The sequence below is a fragment of the Podarcis muralis genome, chromosome 12, assembly GCF_964188315.1.
Source record: "Podarcis muralis chromosome 12, rPodMur119.hap1.1, whole genome shotgun sequence".
Classification (NCBI taxonomy): domain Eukaryota; kingdom Metazoa; phylum Chordata; class Lepidosauria; order Squamata; family Lacertidae; genus Podarcis; species Podarcis muralis.
In genome coordinates, this window is record NC_135666.1 from 50,390,106 (window position 1) to 50,418,020 (window position 27,915).

Sequence of the window (27,915 nt, forward strand, 5' to 3'; positions counted from 1 at the left end):
TTCCTCAGCTGCCGGCAGGGTAGGTAGCTTGCGGTTAGAAGAGGACAGGCTGAAGGAAGGGGCTGCCTTTCTAGACTCTTCCTGCCTCCCAAAGTCCACATGGGGATCGTCCCGCATCGTTTGCCCAAATTTCCAGGCAGACCTAATCGCTCCTCCTCCACGTTTCGGAGTCACTTCGGCTCCGTCGTCAGCTATTCACGTCGGGTCTTATTCAGGATTGTGCCGGAGCAAGTCGAGTCTCTCGCCCGGCCAAGTTGAGATGTTTTGTGACTTGATGCGCAACATTTGTGAGCGTGAGGGCGTCCCGATGTTTGCAACATCGACGCAGATCCGAGTTGGGAAAGGAGTTTGGAGGAGGCAAAAAAGCAGCCGAGTGCTTCGATTAATAGGCGTGTGTCTGATCAGTTAAGGCTATTAAGAACTCGCCCATATTAATATTCAGCGCAGCCCAGAAAGGAAACTTAAGATGGGACAGCTCGCTAAGACAAAATCACGGCCCCCGCCAGTTAGAAGGCCCCTTTGCAAGTGGTTGTGGGTGCAACACAAAACACCTCGCAGTCATCGGTGGGGCGGGGAGTGCCACCCTCTGCACGTTACCTTGGAAAGCAAGCTTTGATCCCAGGAAAGCGTGCAAGGGATCGCAGCCACCGGACCTAAAACTTGGGAGCATCTATATTGGTAGGGGAAATCTGGCATAGGGGAAATATACTTTGGCAAGCCTAGGCGACTTGTGTGGGGGAGACACACACACACACCAGCCTATAGGGTTGCTTTTGCACCGTCGAGGCACTTCCAGGTACTGTCTTCGAAGCTCCTCGGGCTTGTTTTCGCTCAGCAGAAACCACAGGGGGGGGGGGAGAAAGTGGGGTGTTTGCTTTGGCCCACATCTCCGCGGCGCGTTTGTTTGGAGAAGAACTGCAGAGCAGGCTCTTCCCCCTGCCTCCGCCCGTCCCCACAATCTCCTCCCCGGCCCTCCGTCGTAGTAACTTTAAGTTTTAAGGAGTGGCTGCTGCTGCTGCTGCTACGGGGAGGGGAAGGGAAGGGAAGCCAGAGCAGCAGCCGGAGAAGGAGGACAATTCCCAGCCCGACGCCGAGCAGCCCCAGGATCCCGGCTCTGCAGACCAGGCTTCCTTCGGGAAGGGAGAAAGCGAGCAGTAAGTTGACGCGACACTGGAAGCCCGGAGCAGAAGAATTCTTGATTCCCACGGATCGGGCCGGTCTGGATAACCAAGGGGGTGCATTTAAAGTCACTTTCGCTGGATGCAAATATGGGGGAGGAGGGATAACGTTCCGCCCGCACTCAAAAGTATTTGCAATGGAGAGAAAGGGGGAGAAGCATGCATGCTACGTTTGCAAGGGGTTTGTGTCAGGGGGGAAACAGCCTGCAGGCAGCTCCCCCCCCCCGAAAAAGCAGCAACTTCTCTCCCAGGCTGCGGGAACGCGCCTCATTCCTACCCTCTCCGAGATCAGAGGAGGGGGGGAGGGAGAGGGTGCCTCTCCTTCTGCACCCCCCCTCCTCCTCGAGGGCCTCATCACACCTCGCCGGATCCCTGCACCCGTCCTGCCTCGTCCCTCCCCGGCCCCTCCCCCCGCGCTCCCACAATCCCTCATCCTCCCCGAGTCTCCGCTAGGCCGTTTTGCCTAGCAGCTCCTTCTCTTCGCCAGCGACTTCGCTCGTCTCCCTCCGCCGCGTTCTGTCTGTGTATGTATGTTGTGAGTGCGCGCGCTGGCTGAGGGGAAGCCGGACGGGCACTATTTTCTCTCCCTTTCCCTGCCCCTTGCGCGCGCCGCTGCTGCTGCTGCTGCTGCTGGGTGGGTTTCGCCTGCGTGTGGAATGCTGCGCGCGGCGAGGCGGCGTCGGCGGCAGGATACCATGCGAGCGCGCCCGCCCATATAAGAAGCTCCTGGCGAGCGGCGCCATTTTAAGCCTCCCTCACTACCTCTCGCTCTCGCCCGCTCTCGGTGTTCGGTGGCCGGTGGCCGGCGGAGGAGGAGGCGAGGACGGGCGAAAGGAGCGCTCGCGGAGGCGCCTGCGTGGCCCGCGCTGCGGCGGTTAGCGAAGGGGGCGAAGGCGGCAGCAGCGGCGGCGGCGGCGGCCGGGGGAGCAGGAGCCGCGAGGAGAGGAGGACCTTGCGCTCTCTCGCCTCACCGCCAGTGTTAGTACCGTGTCGGGGCTGCCGACTGTTCCCTCCTCACACGAAACTTGGCCTTGGTCCCAGCACTACTACTTCTGAGGGGGGGGGGAGAGTATAATAGTGTGTTGTTGGGGGGAGGGGGGCTGTATTTTTGCCTCATAAATTGATTGGATTGGGGGGGGATAGATCTCTCTTTAAAGAAAAAAAAAAGTGAGGGGACGACGACGGGGTTTTATTTGGGGGGGGGGGCGTAAAAAAGGCAGAAAGCAAAGGAGACCCGGAAGGCGTTTCTGTAATTTCGACGTTGCGTTGAAAGGTGGAAGGGGGGATAGACACCCCCAAGATTTAAAATGGGATCAGGTTGCGGGAATGTTTTCTCTTTTCTCCCTCTCCCCCCCCCCCACTTCCTGTCTTAAGGGCGGAGCGCAACTTCTCGGGTTTTTAACTCGCAGCCTTGGCCACAAGGTGGGACCTCTTTCCCCTGTCGGCTCGGGTGAGGTCGGGACCGCGAGCCGGGCAAGTAGGCGGCGTGCGCGACGCTGATTTTTGTTGGCTATTTATTTTGTTCTGGGGCGAGCCTTGGCATGTACACCTCGAGGCGTGTGGGGGGGGGGAGTGGGGTTGGTGGGCGGGGAGGCGAGAGGGAGAGAAAAGGGGCGAGCGCGCCGTAAGGTCCGAAACGTGCGACAAAAAGCGCCCGGGGGGATCGGGAAGGTGGGGGATTCCTGCAGACGATCCGGCGTCTCGTGGTGGGCTTGTTTTCTCCGCAGAGGTCGTGGAGCGACTTGCTGGCGGGTTTTCGCCCCCGAGGCTCGGGTTAGGGGGGATGGTGGAGGAAGCGGGTGTTTGGGAAGGTAGGGGGGGGGGCGAAGTCTCGGGTTTGTTTGGATTGTGTGTAATTAACTCCGCCGCCTGGCTGCAGTCAGCAGCACCAGATATCTGTTGCATTGTGGGGTGGGTTTTTGTTTTTTTGGCCTTGCAGGGCAAAGAGGCTCTTTCGTTTTGTCCAGCCCTGTGAAAAGTGGGGGGCGGCTCAGATTCCCGCCGCTTCGGATCCGAGTGAAAAAGCAAGGCGTGCCGGAGATTTGGGCGGATTGCATAGGAGCTCTTTGCAAAACATCTTGGGTGGCACAAGGATCTTTGAGAAGGGTGGAGGCGACCTTGATAAGGAAGGGAAAGTGTGCGCTGCTGAATCTGGTGCGGGGGAACGATGAAGGCTGTAGGATTTCCCAAATGTACTATTCGGGTCTCCCCTCGTGAAGATGTTAATTTCGCCTCCGGTTCCTGTTCTTACACCGAGGGCTGACTTAACCAAATCCTGACACTGCTAACTGCCGCTGCCATTTTTCTAGATAGCATTAGAAGAGAAAGTTGATACCCCGTCTCTTGGAGGTTTGAGAAGAAACAGGCTCAACAATATCTAGAACTTCCAAAACTATTGTACATGCTGGTGTACTGTTGATTCTAGGTGTTTGAGCAGGCATCCTGCGTTTTCCTCTTTTTGCCTTCCAAATGCGTACAGTGAAGTGTGTGGTATGAGAAGTATGTAGAAAATAGCTTTTTTTAAAAAAACAAAAACCCAGTGGGAGCTTAATAGCAGAGGTAAGCCCAAAATACATGACTTGTCTTAAAGTTCCAGTTGGCTCAGGGCATACTAAACTACTGTGAAGCTTTAATGGTGTTTGGCATTTAACTCTTTTGGGTTAGGCTCCTCCATAAACATTATCCATGCTTTTAAATATTTCACACAAGTAAACCTAGAGACCTAGTACAATTGGCTGAGCACCCTCATAACATGACATACCAGAAAACAAGCTGGGACTTGAGAAGGAAGGTTAAAATGCACATTCATAACTTATCTCCTCTTGGTTTCACAAAGATTACATATGCCAACCAACTACATCCCTTGGTCTTAAACTAAGTGGCGTTATTACTTAAGTCTTCCAACAAACTATAATTTCTGTTTTGAATAGAATACAAATCCTAATTAAGAACTGCAACAGAAATGGGGAACTTGTGCCCCCTCCTACAGCTCCCATAATCCCTGATTATTAGCCATTCTGAGAGTTGGAGTTAAACACCTGAGGGGTCGCAGGTTCCTCATCCCTGAACTTTGAATATTATGACAAGACATAGTTTAGAAAATTCTAAAACTGCAGGCATTTGAACTTTGTGTGGCTTGAAGTAAATTTGTATGAAATTAGATTGTAAATGCAAAGCTTTCACAAGTGTTTTGGCATCTAATGCAACTTCTAAACCAGAGTGGGGGCATGCTTGTATCTTAAATTTGTAACTTGTATCCAGGTATTGAGGACTTACGACCCTTATGACTGTAGGGCATATATTCCAGTTTTATGTTTCTGTTGAAGTTTAAATTTAAAATCTAGCATGTTGTGGAGCATCTCTGCCATCTTATCTAATTCAGGCCAAGCCATAACTTGTGTTAATGTTTATAGATGTGAAAATACATATGAGGGTGTACTGGTCTAAGACACGAGCTTGAACATCTCAAAAATTTAAAGAATAGTTATTCTGTGGCAGATAACAAACTTGTAGTGTGAATGCTTTTGAGTGGCTAAAACGGTTCAGCATCTGGGTATTGAGGCTAATATTTTAAGAAGTGCATTCTGAGTGGAATGTCATTGAGGGGGGTACTCTGTGACAACTGTGTTGACAGTCATTACCTGTATATAACTTCTGTATACCCTAATTCTTGTACCTCTGCATTAATGGTCCATGAGATCTAATTTGTTTGGGAATGAAAGTTGAGTTGGGATTTTCTTGGCTACCATACTGAATTGTCCCCATTTAAAAAATTTGTATGAGCTTGTTATAAATTGAGCAAATATTTAATGCTTAGTCACTGTACCTAAAAACTATAGATGTTGCCATCTACGTTTCTGAAACTTCTAGCCCTCGTACAAGCTTTTGCCGTCTAATGTTGACAACGTTTGATCCGATTTTGTATAACTTCAAAAGGAAAAAGGCTGCTTTGCTTCTGTAGAAATAACATATATGAAGAAATCATTGCAATTTCATATGGATACCTTCACTTCTGCATAACAAACCTATGTGGGTTTATGCATAACATAAGTGAGCCTGTTTCATAGTAAAGTGATTCCTGCATTGGAAAAATGGGGAACTTAATTTATTTTGGTAAAACCCTAAATGCTGCAAAAATCTTTACCTAAAGAATAATTGTTGTTTGTAGTAATTCAGGTGAGAGCAAGCAGTTATGGCACAGCTGGTATTTGAATCTAAATTTGCAGCTCTGCCCTGCTCTTTCCAACAGCCAATACTGCATATACCAAAAGGGTGCCATATGGTACATCTGGGTTACACTTGCTGCTCTTTTCTGGGAGGATTAAAAAGTTAGGTGATGGATTTTAAGCATTAGTGTGGCATTTCAGCTTTTGAAGCAGATTGTGGTTAGCATGAACAAGTTTATAGTGGATAGAATGATAGCTAGTATGGTGATCAGATGTGTATACTGCCATGTGAGTATGCTTTCTATAAAGTCATGCTTCCAGGCCTATATATTGAACCTTAATGAATATAGACATTTATACAGTATTGTGAAAAGCTGGGCTAGACATCTAGTTAATAATAGTTGTCAGTAGAGCTTTGCAAACACAATGTTCAAATTAGATTCTTAAAAATGCTTTGTGTTGGAGGGGGACAATATTGCATATTGGTTCTTAGGCAGGGTAAGTCGTATGAACTAATTCATAACTTAATTGAGAAAGTAAAGTACAGTTCTAGTACTCTATAGGTCAGTAGTTTAATATGCAAGAAATATAAATATTTTAAAAAGCATACATAGCTAATAAACAATTGTGCTTCAAACAACTGATCTAAAATACTTGCAAGATGGGGCTTGACAAAATTAAATGTAAGATATTAGGGTGTCAGTAATTTTGTGTAATAATTCTTGGATATTTGTTTCTAACAGGTGTTTAATCTAGGCCAATCCTAGCTTTCTATTAAGTTGAGTTTTAACTTTAAACTTGTCTGTTAGGGTTTGTAACAGAAAAGTACAGCTGTCCTGAGTTTGAATGCCTCATTATAGTTGGTAATTCCATTCCTAAACATCTTACCATAAAGTTGATGCATAGGTAGCTTAACCAGTTGTCAACAATAAATTGGAGATAAAAGCAGAATGGTGACATTAGAAGTACTTTTATGACAAAGTAATGAATATTTATGACACAAGTTGAGGGATATAATGTTCCACTAAAACGCTCTTGGTGTCTTTAGCAAGTAGTTGCATGTTAAACTGGGATGGTCAGTAATTAAAGGCTGTAGGTGGAACTGTAGTGTAAGAGCTTACTGGAACAGCAGATTCTGAGTGGAAGACCTAAAAGAGGAAGAGGAGAAACTTCATAGTAGAAGTCTTGGCAAATTTAAAGAACTTGCTTTTCCAGATTTCCTGTTGGTTTTATAGGAAGATACTAACGCATCCATCCATCGGAACTTCAGCCTTGAAACATGTAGAGGTATTTCACTGCATGTCCATGTGTTGTTGGTTGCATCATATTCTAGTTCTTTGCAGCATGACAGTATTTTTGTATTGTCAGAAACATACTTACTGCATGCACATTAAGTTCTGCAGGCATACATAATTTGAGATGGTCTTAAATCAGGTGGGGATCTAAGATAGGAATTATGAGAGTTGGAAATGTATAAGCTTGCTGAAGGCAATCATACAGGTTTTTTTTGTGTGGGGGTGGTGAGGGAATGAGTGTAGCATGCCCGGCCTGACTCAGCCAAGAATTGATCAGTGATGTGTGTTTAATTAGCAAGAAGTTGGTAAAACGGTAACATGACAAATACCATGAGTTAGTTCTTAAATAGTGAATTAAAATGTTAGCATATAGACTCCAGAAAGTTATCTGAACAATGTTTCAAAATAATACAGCAGTGCTGAACATCCATAAGTTCTCTGGTCTGCATTGCAAAGTAGAGGGGAGTTTATGGTCTGTTAGTTAGGCATCATTGGTTATTTCTCCAGTTGGAATAGAAATCTTGATAGATAAAGCATTAACTGGTCTATTGGCTTCATTTAGCATCAAACTGCTTACACTCATGCAGCCATCTTTCCATGAAGGGCCTCTTACTATAGCTGAACTGGCTCTCTAGCCTGTCATAAATTCAATATATCACAGAAAGTTTCTGCAGTAACTAGGCAGACCAAGAAACTTAAGTAGCTGTCAACTGCTTAAGAACTTCCCTGGCCAAGATTTTTTTCAACATCCCTGAAGTGTATTAAGTTATTGGACTTGGTTTCTCTTCCCCAAGAAGACATGGGCCTAGTTTGCACAATCAGATCCTAACTCAATAAGCACCATGCACCTACATGTAAGCATTTCTGTTTCCACTTTGTGAGAACAGGAAAGCAAATCAGGAACCTACAGTTAACCATTGCTTCCCATTGCAGGATCTGCTTTTAACATGAAATTTTCTGAAGAAAACCCCCAATGAATGTATCCTGCTTTATGAAAAACAAATTGGAAACGTGCACACTGCATAGTATACCTTCCGTCAAGCAAACTTGATTTTTTTTTTAACTCCCTCCCCTGCCCCAAACCAGGCTTAGCGGCTTTCTTCTTTCACTTAGTTGAGTTTCTTATAAGAATATATGAATCTGGGTATGATGATGATGATAATGATGATAATATTTATTTATTTATTTATACATACATACATACATACATACATACATACATACATACATACCCTGCCCATCTGGCTGTGTGTATAGACAGAACTTAAGATGCATCCAACTCACACTCTTGACATAGTAGAAACTACTATGCTCAAACAGGTTTGCTTGATAGAATGTTGCTACTTAAATGTTAATGCTGGTATGCATGAATGGCACAACAACAGAAGTAACCATGTGGATGATGTGGAAGTGACCATCTTCTCCTGTAATTTATTACCTGCAGGAAGGCTGGCTAACTTCCGTGGCCTGCTAAAGTTCTTCACCCTGTTATACTGCACTTCCTCTGTAGGAGGAAAACAATTTAGCTGATAACACTAGACAATTTGATAGTTCGTTAGAGGAGAAGTTGTCCTTAAGTAATTGGAGTTGAAGATTATATACCCAACTTCAGTTGCAGCTAGCCTATTCAGACCCTCTGAGCAAATTGTCTGAATGGATACCTGCATGTGAACACCCTCTCTAGTTTCATTTAAAAAACAGGTTTTATTTCTGGACATTAAAAAAAAAAATTAGGTACTTTTGTACTTTTAATAATAAAATTTTGGACCTGTTTGGGCTAAAATGTTCCCATATGATGGGCTGGTGGTAGTTAGAATTGGGCAGTGTTTCTGTGAGGGGAATTTCCTTGGTTTCTTAGGTTTTGCTCTTTAAACAGTATACACTGCAGAGCTTGTTGAGTGTAATATTAAAGTAAATTAAAAGAAAAAGAAAGCAAGTAAGGGCATAGTTTTGTTAGTGTTCACCAGTTTTTCACTTGGGAGAGCTAGAACAGTACAGCTGAGACTGCACACAGCTTCTAATAAAAGGAGAGGGGAGAAAATGCAACCTTGAATTCTCAGGAGGATAGGGAAAAGGAGTGTTTAATCATTCTATTTTGCACTCGCATAATGTAGTGGAAGCAGTGTGTGTATGAGGAACAAAAACACCTGCCGTTTGCTGTTTAAAACTAAATATTGCTTCAACTAAAGCTCTAGCTTGGGAGAAGGAAAACTAATATTTCCAGTGCAAGCTAATTGTCTGGAAAGGACCCTTACTTTGGTGTTTCAGAAGTATTCAGTAAATATTTATTACTCCTACAACAGGAAAATAATTATTTGTTAAGTTACATGTAAGTGTGGGGGGAATGAAACCTACTCCTAGACTACTAATATTGCAAGTTTAAACATGGTGATGTTGAGGCTAGATAAACTTGCTTTCTTTGAAGCACTGTAATAGAAATTAGTGAGTCACTGGAGTAATAGTAAACTTTCACCTGCATATGATAGTAACTGAATATGTAGTAACATTTCTTTCACTTCTCCAAATGGCAGAACAAATTTTCACGAGGTCTTGGAGCTTTTAAGTTTCGAGATTCAACACAGCAACACTGCAGTTCATAGTGTTGAAAGAATTATGGAGGTGCCTGAGTCAAATTTATTTATCTGAATGCTGCCAGGTTTATTGTAAATTTTTCTAAAGCTTTTTTATATGGCACATAGTTCTATTTTCAGAGAGTGAAGAAAAGGATTCTGGTGTGGTACCTCAGTCAGGTGTATAAACTGTGTCGGTCAGTGAATATTTGAAAAACACCTGTTTAGAGTAAGATATTCAGCTGATTCACTGACATAAGCAGCATATGCAGTCTTTCTTCCCTGTTAGTAGTGGGTAGATCAGCCTAAGAACAGGTCTGTTATTTTCACAGACCTTGTGTAGTCTTATTGAATGCCTTTTATATTGAGCTGCTTCTGAAGATTGTTTGGAAACTGCAGCTGGGACAGAATTCAGTGGTCAAGTTGCTAACTGGGGCAAGGTGGTTTCAGCACAATTCTGGCCCAGAAAAAAGTTTGATCTATTAAGTCCTGTGTGTCTCAGGATCCAATACATCATGGACCGCCTCTCCCCGTATGGCCCACCTGGACACTGTGATCATCTGAGGCCCACCTTTGTCTGTCTCCTCCTTTGGAGATCTGGAAGTTGGCAACACAAGAACAGACCTTTTCAGTGGTGGCTCCCGCTTGTGAAATGCTCTCTCCTAGAAGGCTTGCCTGGTGCCATCATACATATTTTGTGTATGTTTACAGAGCAACCCATACTCTTCCAAGTGTGATTGTACTAGTAGCATGCCCTGAGCAGATTGCAGATACGGTTCTGGAATTTGCTATCAACATTCAAGACATTCAGATTTCTGCATAGAAGAAAAAAGTTGCAAATTTTAAGAGAAAAAGAGAAAAATTGTTGTTAGCCGCCCTGAGCCCGGCTTTGGCTGGGGAGGGCGGGATATAAATAAAATTTATTATTATTATTAATCCAAGTAGCAGCAAAAGCAGCCTCCATTTGGCCAGTCTTGTAACTTGGAACATCTGTCTTTGGAAGAGTGTGCCTTGAGCACCTATTTAGCTTTGGCTGGAAAGGCATCAGTCCTAGAGAAGAATGCTCACTTAGTTCATGCCCCATTCTGAGTCAGTAACAAAATTAAGAAGAAACCTAGAGGAATACATAGGTGACTAGATGGTTCTGAGTCAATTTAGGTGCCATTTGTTTTGGGATGGACTAGAAGCTAGGATTGTCCCTTGTTAGCAGTGCTAGAGGGTAGGTGTTTTTTTTTAACCTGTACTGCATTACATTTTGTGCCAGGTTGATCCTGAGCCTGAAAAGAGGCTTTTAAATAGCTTGTGCCTGTTAGAATTTGCACCAGATGGGCAAGCTTTAAAGATACTGCTTTTTATGTCAAGTAACACAAACACAGACAAGTGGGCTGTAACTTGTAAGGCTGTATGTACATATAAGCAGCTGCTTAATTAGTGGACTTGTAATAGAAATGCAATACGTAGGGTTATTTGCGCGTAGGATAGAAGTTCAAAATTTGAGCCTGCTGTAGATGTATTAAACCACAATACCACAAACCATCAGACATCATTTCCCTTGCACCCTAGAATAGCAGTAGCTATTCTAAAGTGGACAGCATTGCCAGTGTAGTTTTAATTTTCAAAACAGACATGTAAGCGAAAAAACCTGTTTGTTGTAACAGGTATCTCTGCCTTTGCCCCAGGAAATGGTTAAATGATAAAATTGTTTTCTTAAAAATATGGCTGTCTAATTTACATTGACTCCTGAATTGAGAGTATTTCCAGAGCATATTTTGTATACTGCCTAGAGGTTTTTACAATCAAGTGGTATATAAATTTTGTTTAATAAAACAATAAAATAGAGCTGCTGTAGTGTAACGGATAAAGAGACTGAGTTATGAATTTGATAAGTTCCCACTTCTAAGTTGTCATCTTGCCTCTGTTATGAGCTCACTAGGTGGCCTTAAGGAAACTACACTCTCTGCCTCAGTCCTAATCTTATGTGGAGGGAAATACTGATTATGCATTGTGAATTAAACACTGTGAATTAAACACTTGAGCACTCTACAGAAGTTTGTTATTTGATGCTACTAGTATTGCTTATTCCATTAGTATTTTATAATTGCCTCTCCTTTGGTGAAGCTGTGTAAACACATGCTTGCATTAATATTATGGGTTGTGCTAAGAGCCCAAAAGTGCACTTAGGTACAAGTTTTTAGATAATCTGGTTGATAGGTGCATATTGTTAGGCCTGTAGAACAAATTCATCTGCTCATCTCCCAAAATGTTTTCCACCAAAATTTAGGAAGTCTGTGCTCTACTTTTAAGAAAATAAGGTTGGCAGTATAACCCAGGCTCTTTCTGTGTGTCTCTATGTATACACACACATATGAGCATTAAGTCTTTAAGAACTTCATAGCTTGCAAAACGCTACTGAGAAAGGGGTCTGCATATTGAACTGGCTGGTGTCCAAACCTGTCCATACGAAGAATGGGACATTGCTGTAGTCACAGATTGCCTGCCATCCATCAGACTAGTGAGTCCAATATTATCTGCATTAAAACACACACAGCAGTACTGCTGTGTGCACTGGTTCTTTGATGCAAGTTGCTCTGCCTGTATGTCTTGTCTGGTAAAGCTTCATTAGTCAGTTTGTGTTCCATTATATGCCATCTGATACGGATTTCATTAATCAACTGTCTTGGGTTAAGAACCTGAAAGGTGCTAATATGAGCAGATTCCAGCAACTGATGTAAATAGCATAAAAATATTTGTTGAAGCTATGACTCCCACATTAGAGAGTAGCATCCTTTTTGCTATAAAGTGAATACAAGTAAAACAAATGTAATTTCATTAATATATTTTCATGCATTGGGTTGCCACATGGCGCCCAAGGCACGCATGTGTCCAAAGGATTTCCCCTTCCTGCTGAAACTAAGCTTTATTATAGCCAGTAGAACAGGTTGTGGCATGTACTTGGTTGCTGTGTGTGTGTGGTCCCCTTGACAGTTTCTGCACTTTGCAGATGTGCCCATAGGCCCTAAAATGTTGGCTACTCCTGCATTAGAAGAGTTCCTAAATGTAACTGACTGCTTTGCACTGAAAGTGTTTAGGCTACTGCTTCAGTCAGGATAGCTGCCTGATCAACAACAATTTTTGTTGAGTCTTGTTAAAGTACCCTGGGCTCATCAGTTTTGATTCTCTTGAATATGCTATTAAGACTTGTAAACATTTTATTACTTGAGTTCACAACTAGATTGAAAACAATTTCAGTTTTTCTGCTAGAGAGTCTTATTTATAAGGGAACATTAGAGGCATGTGCTTTTGTGACTGTAGGTTAGTGAGGTGACTAATAAGCTGTTCATTGGAACAACTAAATTTCATCGGAGCACATTAGATTTTGAATTGTTGATTTCTGAAGCAAAACATGGATTCAGTAATAGCTAGTAAAACAGAAGGGGAAGAGACCTGTCTTAAAGCCTGTTGGCTATGTTAGGGAGAAATGTGTGTATGTCGTCTCGGAAGGAAGCAAGATCTGTTTTTCTCAGGCAAAGTGTTTACTCAAGAGGTATCAGAAGGAAATGTTTCAAAATTGATGAATGACTATTCTAGATAAAAGATTTTTTTTTTTTTTGAGAACAGGTTATAACAATGTATAAAGGCCATAGCAAAAATTGGTACCTGAAGAGGTGGTGTGTAGGGAGAAGGGATGAATGTATTTTGAAATGATAGTTATCTGTTGGAACCATACTTGCAGTTCTATAACGTATACAAAATTATTTTGTACTAACCTTACTTGCACATCTGGGGTGGGGGCTGAAACAGTAAAAGACTGGAGCCTTAGAAAAACAAATGGATATTCATGCTAAGGAAATATGATTCCCAGACAAAGCAAAACTTCTGCAAACTTGTCTAAAGCTATGGCAGAAAAAATGTCTGCATGATAGAACCAGATTTTAAATTCCTTTGAAACAGCTTTGTATTCATAGCTGTATTCATAGTGATTTTGCACAGTGCACAGGACATCTCCAGAGCATCTATGTAGACACTTTGATCTCTGTTTAAACTTACAGGATAGCTGCAGTCCTCCTTCACTTGAACGACCAGACAGTTCCATGAAGGTGTGTTACACTATTAAACCACCGTTCTAGCATGTGTGAATACATCCATTATATTTCATTAACCTTGTTGGTTGGCATCCTGAAGGGTGAGCACTGAAGAAGCCCAAATATAAGTAGGTCTGACCACTTCCTTCCAGATGCTAGGTTTCCACACTTAATGAAGCAGTGAGGGATTTCTTTTGGAGTGGTCTCTGCCCAGCACAACAGATTAGGAAAAGAATTGTTTAGCATTTAATTGCAAGCTTCCAGAACTAGTTATGCTGCAAGTAAACTAGTATTGCTTGATATGAAGCAGGAAGACTACATAGCACATTCACCAACAAGAAAATATTCAACTCTAAAAATAAAGGCTGGAGTTCTACAGGTAACTCTCAACTTACGTGCATTTTAATTTGTGCTCATTCAGCTTTACGTGCTTTGCTTAAAAAATTTAAAAGGGTCTCGTTATCCAGGAAGAAAAACTTTGGCAATCCCACCTACCACTGAACCCAATGTGTTTTGACCATGCACAGTTTTGGCCCTACCCGCTATTCCTGGAATGTAACCCCCACATAAGTTGAGAGTCACCTGTATTACAACTGAACTTAATGGTTGCATCTCCATAAATCTCACTCCTTTGGCTCTTGTTATACGGCATAATTCCACAAATGCCAGTACAGTGGTACCTCGGGTTAAGTACTTAATTCGTTCCGGAGGTCTGTACTTAACCTGAAACTGTTCTTAACCTGAAGCACCACTTTAGCTAATGGGGCCTCCTGTTGCTGCCGCGCCGCCGGAGAACAATTTCTGTTCTCATCCTGAAGCAAAGTTCTTAACCTGAAGCACTATTTCTGGGTTAGCGGAGTCTGTAACCTGAAGCGTATGTAACCCAAGGTACCACTGTAGTTTTGCAAAAGGGATTGCAGGTGATAGTCTTAAATTGGTATGTGGGGGAGGGAAGGCAGCACACAGAAGAGACACTGTTTGGCCTTTTCATCCAGGACAAAGTTGAGGGCATAATTGTATCTTGCTGGAAAGCTATGTTGGTAAGTGTGTATCCAGATGTATTGGAGTATATAGGCTTAACCCTCTTGTGATCTTTATCACTGACTCTTGTCAGTTACTACTCTTATTTCAGAGCTGGGGAATCTTTTCCACCCTGAACCAGATTGCCTTCTTGTCAGCATGTGCATGCCAGTGGTGGGCCAAGCAATAAGCACAGATTTTATCTTTTTACAGTAGGCTAGTTTACACACACACATCTTTCTATCAAGACTAGAGATGTAAAATTTTGAGGGTGGTGGGTGAGGGTGTGTGTATGCTTATCTCACTGTTTTTTGTGGTGGGGAAAGGGAACTGAAAAAAATGCAATACTTAAAAAAAAAGCATTCTACATATTGAAAGTAAATTTGTTACTGTAGGAACATAACATGCATTATGTATAGCTTGGTTTACTGTAGGATTGTTGTGTCTCATGTATTAAAAGTACAGTTTTTTCAGAAAATAATTTCACATTGATTTTTTTTTTAAAAATAAGTTTTTATTACAGCTTAGCTTATAAGGAAGCTAGCACCTCTGCTTTTGCTAGTTTGAGGAGCAGGCAAAGTAACAATAGAAACAGGAGCCATCAACATTACAGTAAAACAAATCATTATTTTGAAAATTATCATGTCTCCTCCAATTCTCCCGCAGTTTCAAGCAAACATAAAACACTCATATCCATAAAAACAGGGGGGAACAAACCTCAATGAACACCACATGAAATTCAATCAGTCTCCTTTTCTAAGTTATCACTTTCCATTTGTTCCTTCGTATTGCAGTTCTAAAAATGGATGATTTGCTCAGATTGAACTAAGCTAGTCCAGAGGACAGGACAGAAACAGGTCCACTACCTATGTCAACAAGAAAGCCACAAGCGAAGAAGGCAGTGAATCATTCTTCCTTCTCTTGTGACAATGACAATGAGAGGCAGAAAGCATCTTGCTCTTACATTTTAGAGGTGTACTTTTTGTGTACAGTTTAGGATTTGTTTGTGCTCCATGGACAGAAATATTACGATCCAATACTGTACACAGACTTGCATAAACATTTTGGGGGCCTAAATATATGCATACCTTGTCTTAAAACATAATCCAGTTTTTTCTATTTTTCATAAAAGTCTGTGGGGGGAAGCGTATTTCTCCTGATTTTATTTACTGGGCTTCCACGTGTATAATTCAGATGAAGCATTATTTGAGTTCAAGGAAATGCTACCCAGTGCGAAGCAGAGCCCTTGAGGGCTGTGGCTCTGTGTGGCTTGGGCAGAGTTCTGAGGGCCAGGTAGAGAAGCCAGGAGGGCTACATTTGGTCCCTAGCCTGAGCTTCCCTATTGCTGCTCTATTTCAAAGATTTCCCTGACCTAGCAAAGATGCAACTCCTCCATTCAACTTCATAGAAACTAATCTTTAGATCATAGGTCATAGCCTAGCAGTTGCATTGTTCTCAAGGTCACCTTTGAGTTGCTGTCGCAAGGCCTCCATCACCCAATAACATTTGGGCTAGGAGTGTGGCAGTTACTTTCTCTGCTGTAGTTCATTAACAGCAGCTCACAGTTTCCCTGCAAGGAAACACAATCTTCTAACAACAGTGTTAATGTTCACTGCACTTAAATGAGCAATAAGAAGATCCAGATGTGTAGTTTATGCCTGGGTTTGGTTTCCTTTGGAAGGAAGTAGCTGGGTGTGTATTGGTATTGTAATATTTGCATTTATTCCAAATGCTCAAGTTGAGCATAGGTTAAGGCACAGTTTAAACAGCTGAAGTCCACTGTTCCCACATCAGATTTCTAGAGAGGCAGTTCTTCAAATTGCTATTTGATGACAGGGCCAAGCTCAGAGTATAGGATGGCCTACAAATATTAAATTATGCTAGTTTCTTTAGCAAAGCTATGTCTCATTACTTAGTGGAATCGTACCTTGGATCCTACTATTGAAACCTAAAGCCAACAAATCTCTTAACTATATATTTTGTTGTATTTTAGGGTCTGAAGTGCAGTAGACCACAGTTCTGGGAGCACATCAAGGATCATGGCAACCCAAGGTGTGTCTTTTGTGTAGCCCTCAAGTTACTGATGGTTCATTGTGATTATTTCAACTCTGATCTTGCTGGGTGTGGGCACAAATTCTCAAGACTTAGCAAATAACAGCTCTATGTGTCCAGGGAATTAAGGCTACATGGACTTGGCCTGTTCTGGTAGTTTCACTGGATTTTGATTTTAGGTTTACTTTGAACAGAAAGTGATAGAGTTGCAGGCTTCTGGGTGGGCTTGATACGACTCCAAAATCCCAGTCTTTTCTCCCTGCCCAACAGACATTTAGTTCGCCTGTACTTACAGGAAGAACAATACTGTTCTGTTAATCAAATTTCAGGGGTTTTTTCGTTTCTAGAATTTAATGTGTTTGTAAAACAAAAATAATGAATAGCAAGAAGAGATCAGTACATATTTGAATGCTTCTGGATCATGGCCAGTAGGCATCAGATGGAAAACTTGAATTGTGGGGCTGCAGATAAAAGCTCAGGTGAAGGAGTATGAAAGTATGAGCTTGAAGGGCTTGTTGAAAGAAAAAGGTTTCCACAATAGTGGCGAAACAAACAGCAAAGAAGGGGTAATGTGGAATTCTCTTAAATGGGATTTCCTTGGCTAAGGCTCTTCCTTGTCTCCTAACCAATCACTCTTCTGATGTGTGATACAGAGAAGAGCCTCTCCAGCAGGTCTTAAATGGGGTGACCATATAAATGCGTAGTGTAGATAACTTGTATTTGTCCAAATTCAGGATTTTGCCAAAAGGATGTGTAATGTTGAAGCAAGCTCATTGTTAAACATCTCTTGCAGCTGACTTGATGGAGTTGGACATGGCAATGGAGCCAGATAGAAAAGCAGCTGTCAGCCACTGGCAGCAACAATCATACCTGGATTCTGGTATCCACTCTGGTGCCACAACAACGGCTCCCTCTCTGAGTGGCAAGGGAAACCCTGAAGAGGAAGATGTTGATACCACCCAAGTTCTATATGAGTGGGAACAGGGATTCTCTCAGTCCTTCACTCAGGAACAGGTTGCTGGTAAGTACAGTCTTAGTACCTAAATAACTGCCTACTTCCTTGTTAGTCAAGTTGTTAAAAAAGGCTTTCTCCTGTTCCAGATATTGATGGACAGTATGCTATGACGAGAGCACAGAGGGTGCGTGCTGCCATGTTCCCTGAAACATTGGACGAAGGCATGCAGATCCCATCAACACAGTTTGATGCTGCTCACCCAACAAATGTGCAACGCCTGGCTGAACCATCCCAGATGTTAAAACATGCTGTGGTTAACTTGATAAATTACCAAGATGATGCAGAACTTGCAACTCGGGCCATCCCAGAACTGACCAAACTCTTGAACGATGAGGACCAGGTAATGTACATGCAATTATTGGCGTGTAAGTAATGAGTCTTTTTCCGTGAGCCCCACAAGGGACACTTTGAGTTGGACTGTGCTGTTTCACATTGGAATTGTGCCTCCAACGTTCATAGTTTTCCTGTGTTGAAAGTGTTTTAGTGATCTTTTCATACCTTGAAAAGTTCACGAACATCAAAACAAGTAACTCTTTCAAATGCCTTTTGTAGGTGGTGGTGAACAAGGCTGCAGTTATGGTTCATCAGTTGTCCAAAAAGGAAGCCTCCCGCCATGCTATAATGCGCTCTCCTCAAATGGTTTCTGCCATTGTGCGTACTATGCAGAATACAAATGATGTGGAAACAGCCCGTTGTACTGCGGGTACACTACACAACCTCTCTCATCACCGTGAAGGCTTGCTGGCAATCTTCAAATCGGGAGGCATTCCTGCTCTTGTTAAGATGCTTGGGTATGTAGATCATTGACATGACACATCTTTCCAACATCTGTCAGCCTTGGACTGGAGCTTTGCTAACCTAAACTTTCTTCATAGTTCTCCCGTGGATTCTGTGCTCTTCTACGCCATTACTACTCTGCACAATCTTCTCTTGCATCAAGAAGGCGCCAAAATGGCTGTTCGTCTAGCTGGTGGTTTGCAGAAAATGGTTGCCTTGCTCAACAAGACAAATGTTAAATTTTTGGCCATCACAACAGACTGCCTGCAAATTCTTGCATATGGCAACCAAGAAAGCAAGGTAACTTTCAAAACATTTTAAAGTGTTTTGAGTATGCAAGGACAAACATTACTGTATTTACTCATATGTAACACACACCTTTTTTGGCCAAATTACGTTGCGAAAATTAGGGTGCGCATTAGATTTGATTGCAAGCTTGAAAAACACCACTGGCATAGCAAATACTTTTTTGGTTTCAAGGTTTTGAAAATTGAGGTGCACATTAAATTCAGTGGTGCATTAGATTCGTGTAAATATGGTGGTCTGGCAGCTCAGAAACACGAGCAGTAAACAGAGGAAGAAACACCTTCCATACTTCTTTTAGTGACAAAGGATCCAATAAGTCTATGCTGGCAGGCAATGACACAAATGTCAAAAGAGCCCACATGGCACAGTCGTTAGTGTTAGGCTGGGGAAACCCAGGCTCAAATTGCCACTCAGCCATCAGAAGCCCACTTGGTGACTTCATGCATCTCCCAAGGGTGGTCTTTGTGGGGCACCAAGAACGAGTGCCTTTTCTTTAGTAGTGTAACTGGTACATTCATTTTTATCATTTTGGTGTGAGGCCAAGATTCATTTGCTTGGGTGTTTTGAAGGTTTTACTGTTAGATGTGTTCTTCTGCAGTAGTTCTTTAATTTTAGCTGCCCCTATCCATGGATTTTTAAATTAAATTTATTGCAGGGTTGGTTGTCCCTCACTTTGGTATCCATATAGATGAAAGGCAGGTTATAAATATTTTAAATAGAGTTACTAGGAGGAAAGGTAGGATATAAATGAAATGATTAATTACTGCTTTATTTTTTTTAAAAAAAAACTTTTTGCAGCTTATCATTCTGGCCAGTGGTGGACCCCAGGCTCTAGTAAACATAATGAGGACCTACACCTATGAGAAACTACTGTGGACCACAAGTAGAGTGCTAAAGGTGCTGTCAGTCTGCTCTAGTAACAAACCGGCAATTGTAGAGGCTGGTAAGTATCTCTTTTATGGCAACGCTATCACATTTTGTGTTGCCTCTGTGCCAAAGCTTATGGATATGGGAGGTGTTTCAAACCAATATGAATGCTTCGGGTTTAGACAATTATTGCTAGATAGTACTTTTAACTAAAGGGCCGCATAGAAGTAAAACAAAAGTTAGATGATGCCATGCCACTTTAAAATGGGTTTCATTTCCCAACCACTGTATAATTAGAGACCTCATGACTTTTTAAACTGGTGGATGGGTTAATGTGTCTGAATCCTGAAGAGGTAATAAAATTAGAAGTACACTGTGATTCTGGCCACACATACGTGTGTGTGTGTGTGTGTGTGTGTGTGTGTGTGTGTGTGAGAGAGAGAGAGAGAGAGAGAGAATGTGTCCTCATTCACTGTCTTAAAGCTTAGCTCTGAAATGAAACATGGTTGTCAGAACTTAGAGTGTTTAAAAGTGAGGAAAATTCAGAACAGCAATCGGGCACATGTGTGGTACTTTTAAGTGAAAGACTGAATGTCCCATGTAAAGACTTGAGGTTGGAAGGATCCATGATGATGTGAAACCTAATATACCTAAATGTTCTTTAGGTGGAATGCAGGCTTTGGGACTCCACCTTACAGATCCAAGCCAGCGGCTTGTTCAGAATTGTCTCTGGACTCTTAGAAATCTTTCGGATGCTGCAACTAAGCAGGTAAGGAACAAGAACTAAAAAGGTTATCATAAACGCCAAAGCTATAAAGTGTTCCCAAGTGTCAAGCTAGGTTGATAAAAGTCACCATGAATAAACGGAGGAGCACGCATGAGCCTGAACCGTACATGCTCCTTGCAGTAAACCATGGGTTGCATGTTGCCTGACCCCTGAATTATAGAGCCATGAGACTAATATTGAAGTATAGGGATGCTGTGCTGATTAACACAAGATAGTGGCATATTGCAACAACCATTTGTTAGTGGGGGCATGGAAGAGATGATCTAAGAAATAATGATGTTGTGTCCAGGTGAGGAATTCTTATGACAGACTGAAATGAGTGAGGAATTTGAGGTGCCTGGCTTTCTTCCTCATTTTTACAATGTTTTTATTTAAAATTATATGCTGTCCATTAATGAAGCATATTCCAGGCTGGTGTAAATTAAAAAATTAAATTCTGCCTACGGATATGCAAATACTTCCCCAGGATTGTTTTAAATCAAATGTGGGAAATATATAGAAACAGATGAAGAGAGATGCTTTCTAATGATTGCACTGCTGATTCAGCCAATGCTCTTGCCTCATCCCATATTTTGGACGAGCTGTTCATGTTTCTGTTTTTCAAAGTGCCAGTTCTACATGCTAAGCTCTTAAGGGTTCACTCATTCCCGCCTCAATTTTAGCCTTGGAGAGGGTTAGTTACATGCTAATGAGAATCTGGTAGGCGGAGCTGTGCTTTTTATCTGTACCCTTAGTTGGAGAATGAATTGCCATTGGGAAGAATGCTAGTCACCTCTGGGGAATCCTTTCACATTTAGTTGTGGGCTTGATCAAAAGGGCTTTTTAAAGGTTTCCCATGGTTGTATAAGCAGATCCCACAGGAGGAAGTGTTGCTAGGGTGGATGTACCTTGGTCCTTTGCATTGTTGTGTACTTTGCTGAGAAGCCCTGTTAATCTGTGATCAGCCATCCCTTTAAATTTCCTATCTGGATTAATACAACCCACAGATAGGAAGGTGAGATAGTAAAAATAGCTCTTACAGAAACTTGGCATTAAGAAAGGGCCAGGTACAAAGAAGCTGGTCTTAATGCATGCTGTCTTCTTACAGGAAGGTATGGAGGGTCTACTGGGAACCCTTGTGCAGCTATTAGGGTCGGACGACATCAACGTTGTAACCTGTGCAGCTGGTATCCTGTCTAACCTTACTTGCAACAACTACAAGAATAAAATGATGGTGTGCCAAGTGGGTGGCATTGAGGCTCTTGTGCGTACAGTTCTCCGGGCTGGTGACAGGGAAGATATCACCGAGCCAGCTATCTGTGCGCTCCGTCACCTCACTAGTCGGCACCAAGAAGCTGAGATGGCGCAGAATGCAGTGCGTCTCCATTATGGACTTCCAGTGGTGGTTAAACTCCTGCATCCGCCATCTCACTGGCCTCTTATCAAGGTAACAGAATTCAAAGTATAATCCTGTCTTCGGGGGTGGGAGAGGACGGAGGGAATCCAGTTGGACTTTCAAATGCTGAAGCGAGGTTTTTGAGTGCCTTGCTGGATGTCTTAAAACTTTCTAACGGCCTTCCTTGTAATTTCAGGCTACCGTTGGTCTGATCCGCAATCTTGCTCTCTGTCCAGCAAATCATGCTCCATTGCGTGAACAAGGTGCTATTCCAAGACTAGTCCAGCTGCTGGTGAGAGCACATCAAGACACCCAACGCCGCACGTCAATGGGTGGCACACAGCAACAGTTTGTGGTATGTGACTCTTAATGAAGAATGGCAGCAATAGGTGCAGCAGGATCTCCTTTGTCTAACCAAAAGCTTCAAATAATGCAACTACTTGTCTTGCTTTTCCTGCTATTGTGTTAAAATACTGTAGGCGGCTTACTGCTGAGGCTGGTTCTGTAATGGCAGACAGGAAGAACTTACTGGTAGACGTCTGTAAGTGTTCACTAAACTTCTTGCCGTACCTGCTATTCAGGGAGGGATACATTATTCCACTATAAAGGTGGTTTTAACTCTCTTATCTCTGCACTTGCAAAACTTGACTGCTCACTGAAAAAACACTACAAATATGCCAATGCAGACTAGGTATCAAAGGCATGTTTGATTTGTCAGGATTTCTGTAACTAATAACTGTGTAGTAATTAACCCCCCCCCCCCAACAATGTTTCTTGTGCAGGAGGGCGTTCGTATGGAAGAAATAGTTGAAGGCTGCACTGGAGCCCTTCATATTCTGGCTAGAGATGTCCACAATCGAATTGTAATTAGGGGTCTAAACACCATTCCACTATTTGTGCAGGTAGGTAAAGTTTCTGAGCAAGAAAATACTTGGAAGAGTTGTGATCTTATGGAAGAGTGTGGGAAACAATTTTTAGAAACTGCCCAGTTGTTTTCTAGCTGCAGTCTTATCTGAGCACAGTATTGGCAGAGTTTTAGTCAATATACCATATATTTGCATAGAAATAAATAATTTGGCATTGTGTGCAGAATTTGGCTTCTGCCAAATGTGGTTGAAAATGTGATGGTATGGTGCCCATGAGTCTATAAAACTGAGGAGGGTCACTACATTCATGTAGTAATGTGCCCACTGCCCAGAAAAATAGGGGCTGGATATTTACCTTTGCTCACTTTCAGGACCATCAGACTCGCTGTAAAAAATAAATAAGGGAAGGCATCTGGTCCAATTAGTTGAGGTGTCAGTGGCCTTGGAACCCAGCTTGTACCAGACATCACACGTGCACTGAATTCATGATCTCATCCTCATTAGTGAAAGTTGAATTTCTCACCAGAAAGTAGTGTTTGATTACCTAGAGGCCTACAGGAGCCAAAGTTTGGTCAAGGCCTAAAGAAGGTTTTTCTTGACAATGCTTGTAGTTTGTGCTCAAACAGCATACTTTAGTCTGTCCTGCTTGATGTTTTCCTTCTAGCTGTTGTATTCCCCTATCGAGAACATCCAGAGAGTGGCTGCAGGTGTACTGTGTGAATTGGCTCAGGACAAAGAAGCAGCGGAGGCAATTGAAGCAGAGGGAGCTACAGCACCACTGACGGAACTTCTTCATTCTAGGAATGAGGGTGTGGGTAAGTGGAGGAAGAGAGAATTGGGCTTGGTGGTATTTGGATTCCTCTACTAAAACTCCCTTCTCTTTGAACAGCGACATACGCAGCTGCAGTGTTGTTTAGGATGTCCGAAGATAAACCACAAGATTATAAGAAACGGCTTTCGGTCGAACTGACAAGCTCCCTCTTCAGGACTGAACCAATGGCTTGGAATGAGGTCAGTTAAACGGCTAGATACACAGCTAACAGTATTCCTTTAATCATGGAAAGGGACCCTGAGGGTCATCTAGTTCAACCCCTGCAGTGCAAGAATCCTGTCCCTGGGTGGGCTCGAACCACCAACCTCCTGGTTAACAGCCAGACACGCTGGCCCATGGCACCATATGCCCGCAAACAATAACATTAAGCTTGGACTTTTGCAGTGGGTTTCGGAGCAGTTTTCAAATAAAAGCCATTAGTTCTGTTCCTAAACTTTTCTGTGATGTGAGTGAGCCTTTGGACTCCTAAATGCTGTTCAGTGTTGCTAGATCACTAATGGACATGGGTGGCGCTGTGGGTTAAACCACAGAGCCTAGGACTTGCCGATCAGAAGGTCGGCAATTCAAATCCCCGCAACGGGGTGAACTCCTGTCGTTCGGTCCCTGCTCCTGCCCACCTAGCAGTTTGAAAGCACATCAAAGTGCAAGTAGACAAATAGGTACCACTCCGGCAGGAAGGTAAACGGCGTTTCTGTGCACTGCTCTGGTTTCGCCAGAAGCGGCTTGGTCATGCTGGCCACATGACCCGGAAGCTGTACGCTGGTTCCCTCAGCCAGTAAAGCGAGATGAGCGACACAACCCCAGAGACATCCGCGACTGAACCTAACTAAGGGTCAGGGGTCGCTTTACCTTTTTAATGGCAGATTAACGGAAACCATATAATGTTCCTATTAAACACCTGATTGTCGCATACACTAGAAGAAGTCTCCCAATATTAAAGTTTCTATTAATGAGACTATTGCAGGGGACTCGGCCTTGGTATGGCAACTTGGTCTGCTTCATATGTGCTAGCTACATAGAAAAATAGCTGGAGCTGACTGTTGTGTACTTCTAACCAAATCAGTGCAGGCATATATAACATTAAGTAACTCTTGGAACAAATTCATAGATGATGGGTGCTTCTGGAATTAATTTCCTGCCTCTGCTGAGAGACTTAATTCTTTGCATATTCCCTACAGACTGCAGATCTGGGACTTGATATTGGTGCCCAAGGAGAACCTCTTGGCTATCGCCCAGATGGTATGTATCAATTGCAGTAAAGCCAAATATACTCAGAATGCCTTTAATGAAGAACTGCAAACACATTAAGATGGTAGCATCTTAACCGAACCTTTGTTATTTGCGCTGTTCCGTTGAACAATGCCACTCAAAACACGTGTTGAGCAGCCTCTGTGTGAGAGCACCTCACCAAGTCATTCTAGATCAATTGCCTCGTATTCAAATGCTATGAAAGTTCCCTGATGTAAAGCGTTTTTGTATATAAAAATGTGCCAGTTGTGTAAATATAGACACATCATCTGTTTTATGGGCAGGTAAAAGCAAGCTATAAGCGTTTCTAGTTGCATATTTAAAAGTCTGCATTTCAGTTGTGTGCACTGTAATAGTATTGCTGTTCTGGGTTTTCAGCAGTATGCAGACTAATGGCTTGGCTGGAACTTGCTTTATGCTTCTGATAGTAGCATGCTAATGACTTGCAGTTTTGTCCATACAACTTCCGGGCTAGAAAATGTGACTTCAGTGTGGCTGGGTTGTGGAATCTCACCCGCTGATGTTTGGAGCTTCTGGTGCGCCTAACATGTTAACCTGCTTTTCCCCCCCTTCTCCCCTCTGCCATCCTTAACTTTCTTAGATCCTAGCTACCGTTCTTTCCACTCTGGAGGATACGGTCAGGATGCCTTGGGTATGGACCCAATGATGGAACATGACATGGGGGGCCACCACCCTGGTGCTGACTACCCAGTTGATGGGCTGCCAGATCTAGGACATGCCCAGGACCTTATGGATGGGCTGCCTCCAGGTGACAGTAATCAGTTGGCCTGGTTCGATACTGACCTGTAAATCGTCCTTTAGGTAAGAAGCTCCACCTACCTACCAATCTGAGAATTTGGCTGGCAGGGAGGGAGCGGCTTTGGGTTGGTTCGTGTCGGTCACAGACGCGCGTTTCAAAATTGCAGTGTCTGCTTTCAACTTGACTCATGATTACGGTCTGCCAGAGTGATTTACTTAGGTGTGTCATGATGCAGTTCTAACCTGAGTAACCATTCCTGTTGTTTAACCCTGATTTATTTTTTTCCCTCCCACACAGCTGTATTGCCTGAATGATCTTGCATTGTGATTGGCCTGTAGAGTTGCTGAGAGGGCTCGAGGGGTGGGCTAGTATCTCAGAAAGTGCCTGACACACTAACCAAGCTGAGTTTCCTATGGGAACAACTGAAGTAAACTTTTTGTTCTGGTCCTTTTGGTCGAGGAGTAACAAATGGATTTGGAGAGTGACTCACGAAACGAAGAATGCACAAGAATGAATATCACAAGATGGAATTTATCAAACTCTAGCCTTGCTTGTTTAAAACTTTTTTTTAATTTTTAAATCTCTTGTAATGGTACTGACCTTGCTTGCTTTTAAAGTAGTTTTCTTTTTTGCAGTAACTGTAGGGTTTCTAAGTCTCTGTGTTTTTAAGTTATAGTGAACCTGCTACAGCAATTTCTGATTTTTAAGGATCGAGTAATGGTGTAGAACACTAATTCATAATCACTCTAATCGTATTCTGAAAAGTGTAACATTGTGTAGCCTTTTTGTATAAAAATTAGACAAATAGAAATGGTCCAATTAGTTTCCTTTTTAATATGCTTAAAATAAGCAGGTGGATCTATTTCATGTTTTTGATCAAAAACTTATCTGGAGATGTCTGGGTAGGGGCCAGTAAGAACTGTTGTATGGAACCTTGTATTGGACAGTTTACCAGTTGCCTTTTATCCAAAGTTATTGTAGCCTGCTGTGATACAGATGCTTCATGAGAACAGTTATACAAATGGTTCAAAATTAAAGTAAACTTTTAAATTCAGTTTGCTGTGTTATTTCAGTTATTCTCTATGAACGAATTTTGGTAAAATGCTAGGGTGGGAGGTATGAACTTCCATCTTTTGATATTTTCATGTAATGCCATTTGCAGTGCAATCCTGTGCCTTGGTAAATACCACGTGCTCAAAGGGGTTTTTACTTCCTACTAAGTTTGTCCAGGATTATAGATGCATTACAGGATCTTAACATTTCTAATCTCAGATAAAATGTAACTGAGAAGGTTTATAGATGCAGAAAGGTATTGGTAGAATCATAAAAAGCAACATTTCAGAAATTGCCACTTTGAAGTTGGCCATATTCCTCTTGAGTATTATTCCAGGTTTGTTACAAAATCCAGAAAACATCCATCTAATACAGTATCTATGGCAAGGGATACAGAGATAGGCAACTTCCGATTTTTAAAGGTCAAAAATAGCATCTTGGATTCACTTTGTAACCAGTGAGTAATGTTTCCTTATGTGTTGGCAAATTAGGAAACATCTCTCATTAATTTCATATATAGAGACTGGGATAACAATACCTACGTAAAAGGCCTTCAGTAGGTGTGCCAAAAGGTCAGTAGACAGTGCCTATCTGATAAGTAACAAGCCACTCACAGTTCCTCCCATCTTGAGCATAAGTTTCCTGGGGGGAAAAGAGCTTTTAAATTGACTTGTGTTTGAGCAAAGATCATTGTGTAACATTACTAATGGAAACACATGCAAATTTAAAATTATACAGGATTTGGCTTAACTGGTAGTGATTGTACATTGTTATGCTGCCAGGATATCTGTTGGCTGCCTACTTTCTTTATTACCAACACACCATTAACTTGCTTCGTTTTCTAAATGGCTTGATTAAACGGTTGAAGCTAAGGGGAAATGTGTAGGCAGCAGGGCTGCTAGGTAAGCCGTTTTTTTTAAAACTGTACCCATCTTCTAATACTCCTAGCGCCCCTCTAGTATGACTAATGAAAACGAAGTTTGGAGCTAGGCAACTGCAGGGGTGCATTATTCCTGTTCCTCCCCCACTTGCAATAGTCCCTTATATTTGGAACAGCAAAAGACACAAGACTCTCTTCAACAATCTCATATTTTGTGCTCTCAGCAGAAAGGTAGGAGAGCTAACACTGTTGTCTATGTGAGCATTTGGTGAGAAAAGATGGTTCTGCAATTAATGGGGCTCATTATATTACACACACAAAACAGGTGAGTTTTAAAATATTTCAGTTGAACCTAGATATAATTCAGAGCCATGGAAGCTGATTCCAGTTACTCATCACAGCCTTTAGAAAAAAGACAAATGATAGCGTAAATAAAAATTCTCATTACTCTCACTTAAACAATTTCTAAAGCAACAACTGTCTTAGCTGAATGAGCCTTGATAGTGTTCAATTTTCTTGAGGATTTCATTTGCCAAGGAAGCAATTGCCATATCAGCGTGGAAGCTAAAGAAGGGAAGAGGGAAGCCAGTTTAGCATCATACAGCAAGAGGAATGACAGAGAACTACGAGCAGGTTTCATTCCATATACCATCTTGACCCACAGCTGCCACATTATCTGTTAAAGAAATTTTCCTGCCTTTAAAAAGCCATTGTCCCTCTGCAAAATTGTTTCAGTGCTCTAAAATCTAGGCAGAACGATTTGCTCTTTTCCTGGTGAGCTCATGT

The 27,915-nt window shown here is 42.4% G+C and overlaps 2 protein-coding genes across 11 annotated transcripts in view; one reads left to right on the forward strand and one right to left on the reverse strand.

Moving 5' to 3' along the window:
• Nucleotides 1-26,250, forward strand: CTNNB1 (catenin beta 1). 4 transcript variants are annotated; one of them, XM_028751079.2, is made up of 16 exons: nt 1-19; nt 16,305-16,363; nt 17,157-17,384; nt 17,465-17,718; nt 17,931-18,169; nt 18,254-18,455; nt 19,260-19,404; nt 19,994-20,097; nt 21,203-21,541; nt 21,687-21,845; nt 22,273-22,392; nt 23,021-23,171; nt 23,246-23,367; nt 24,367-24,427; nt 25,038-25,258; nt 25,494-26,250. In XM_028751079.2, the coding sequence occupies exons 2-15, from the start codon at nt 16,351-16,353 to the stop codon at nt 25,244-25,246; spliced, it is 2,346 nt and encodes a 781-aa protein (XP_028606912.1). In that variant the 5' UTR covers nt 1-19; nt 16,305-16,350; the 3' UTR covers nt 25,247-25,258; nt 25,494-26,250. The 4 variants fall into 4 exon arrangements, with proteins under 4 accessions (XP_028606912.1, XP_028606911.1, XP_028606910.1 ...); XM_028751078.2 differs by lacking the exon at nt 1-19 and adding an exon at nt 1,014-1,154; XM_028751077.2 differs by lacking the exon at nt 1-19 and adding an exon at nt 1,954-2,156.
• Nucleotides 26,006-27,915, reverse strand: part of ULK4 (unc-51 like kinase 4) — a 166,765-nt gene continuing 164,855 nt past the window's right edge. For all 7 annotated transcript variants that reach the window (XM_028751072.2, XM_077916423.1, XM_028751073.2 and 4 more), the window contains one exon: nt 26,006-27,693. In XM_028751072.2, the coding sequence (XP_028606905.2) occupies nt 27,612-27,693 (82 nt within the window). In that variant the 3' untranslated portion in view covers nt 26,006-27,611. The remainder of the gene's footprint in view (nt 27,694-27,915) is intronic.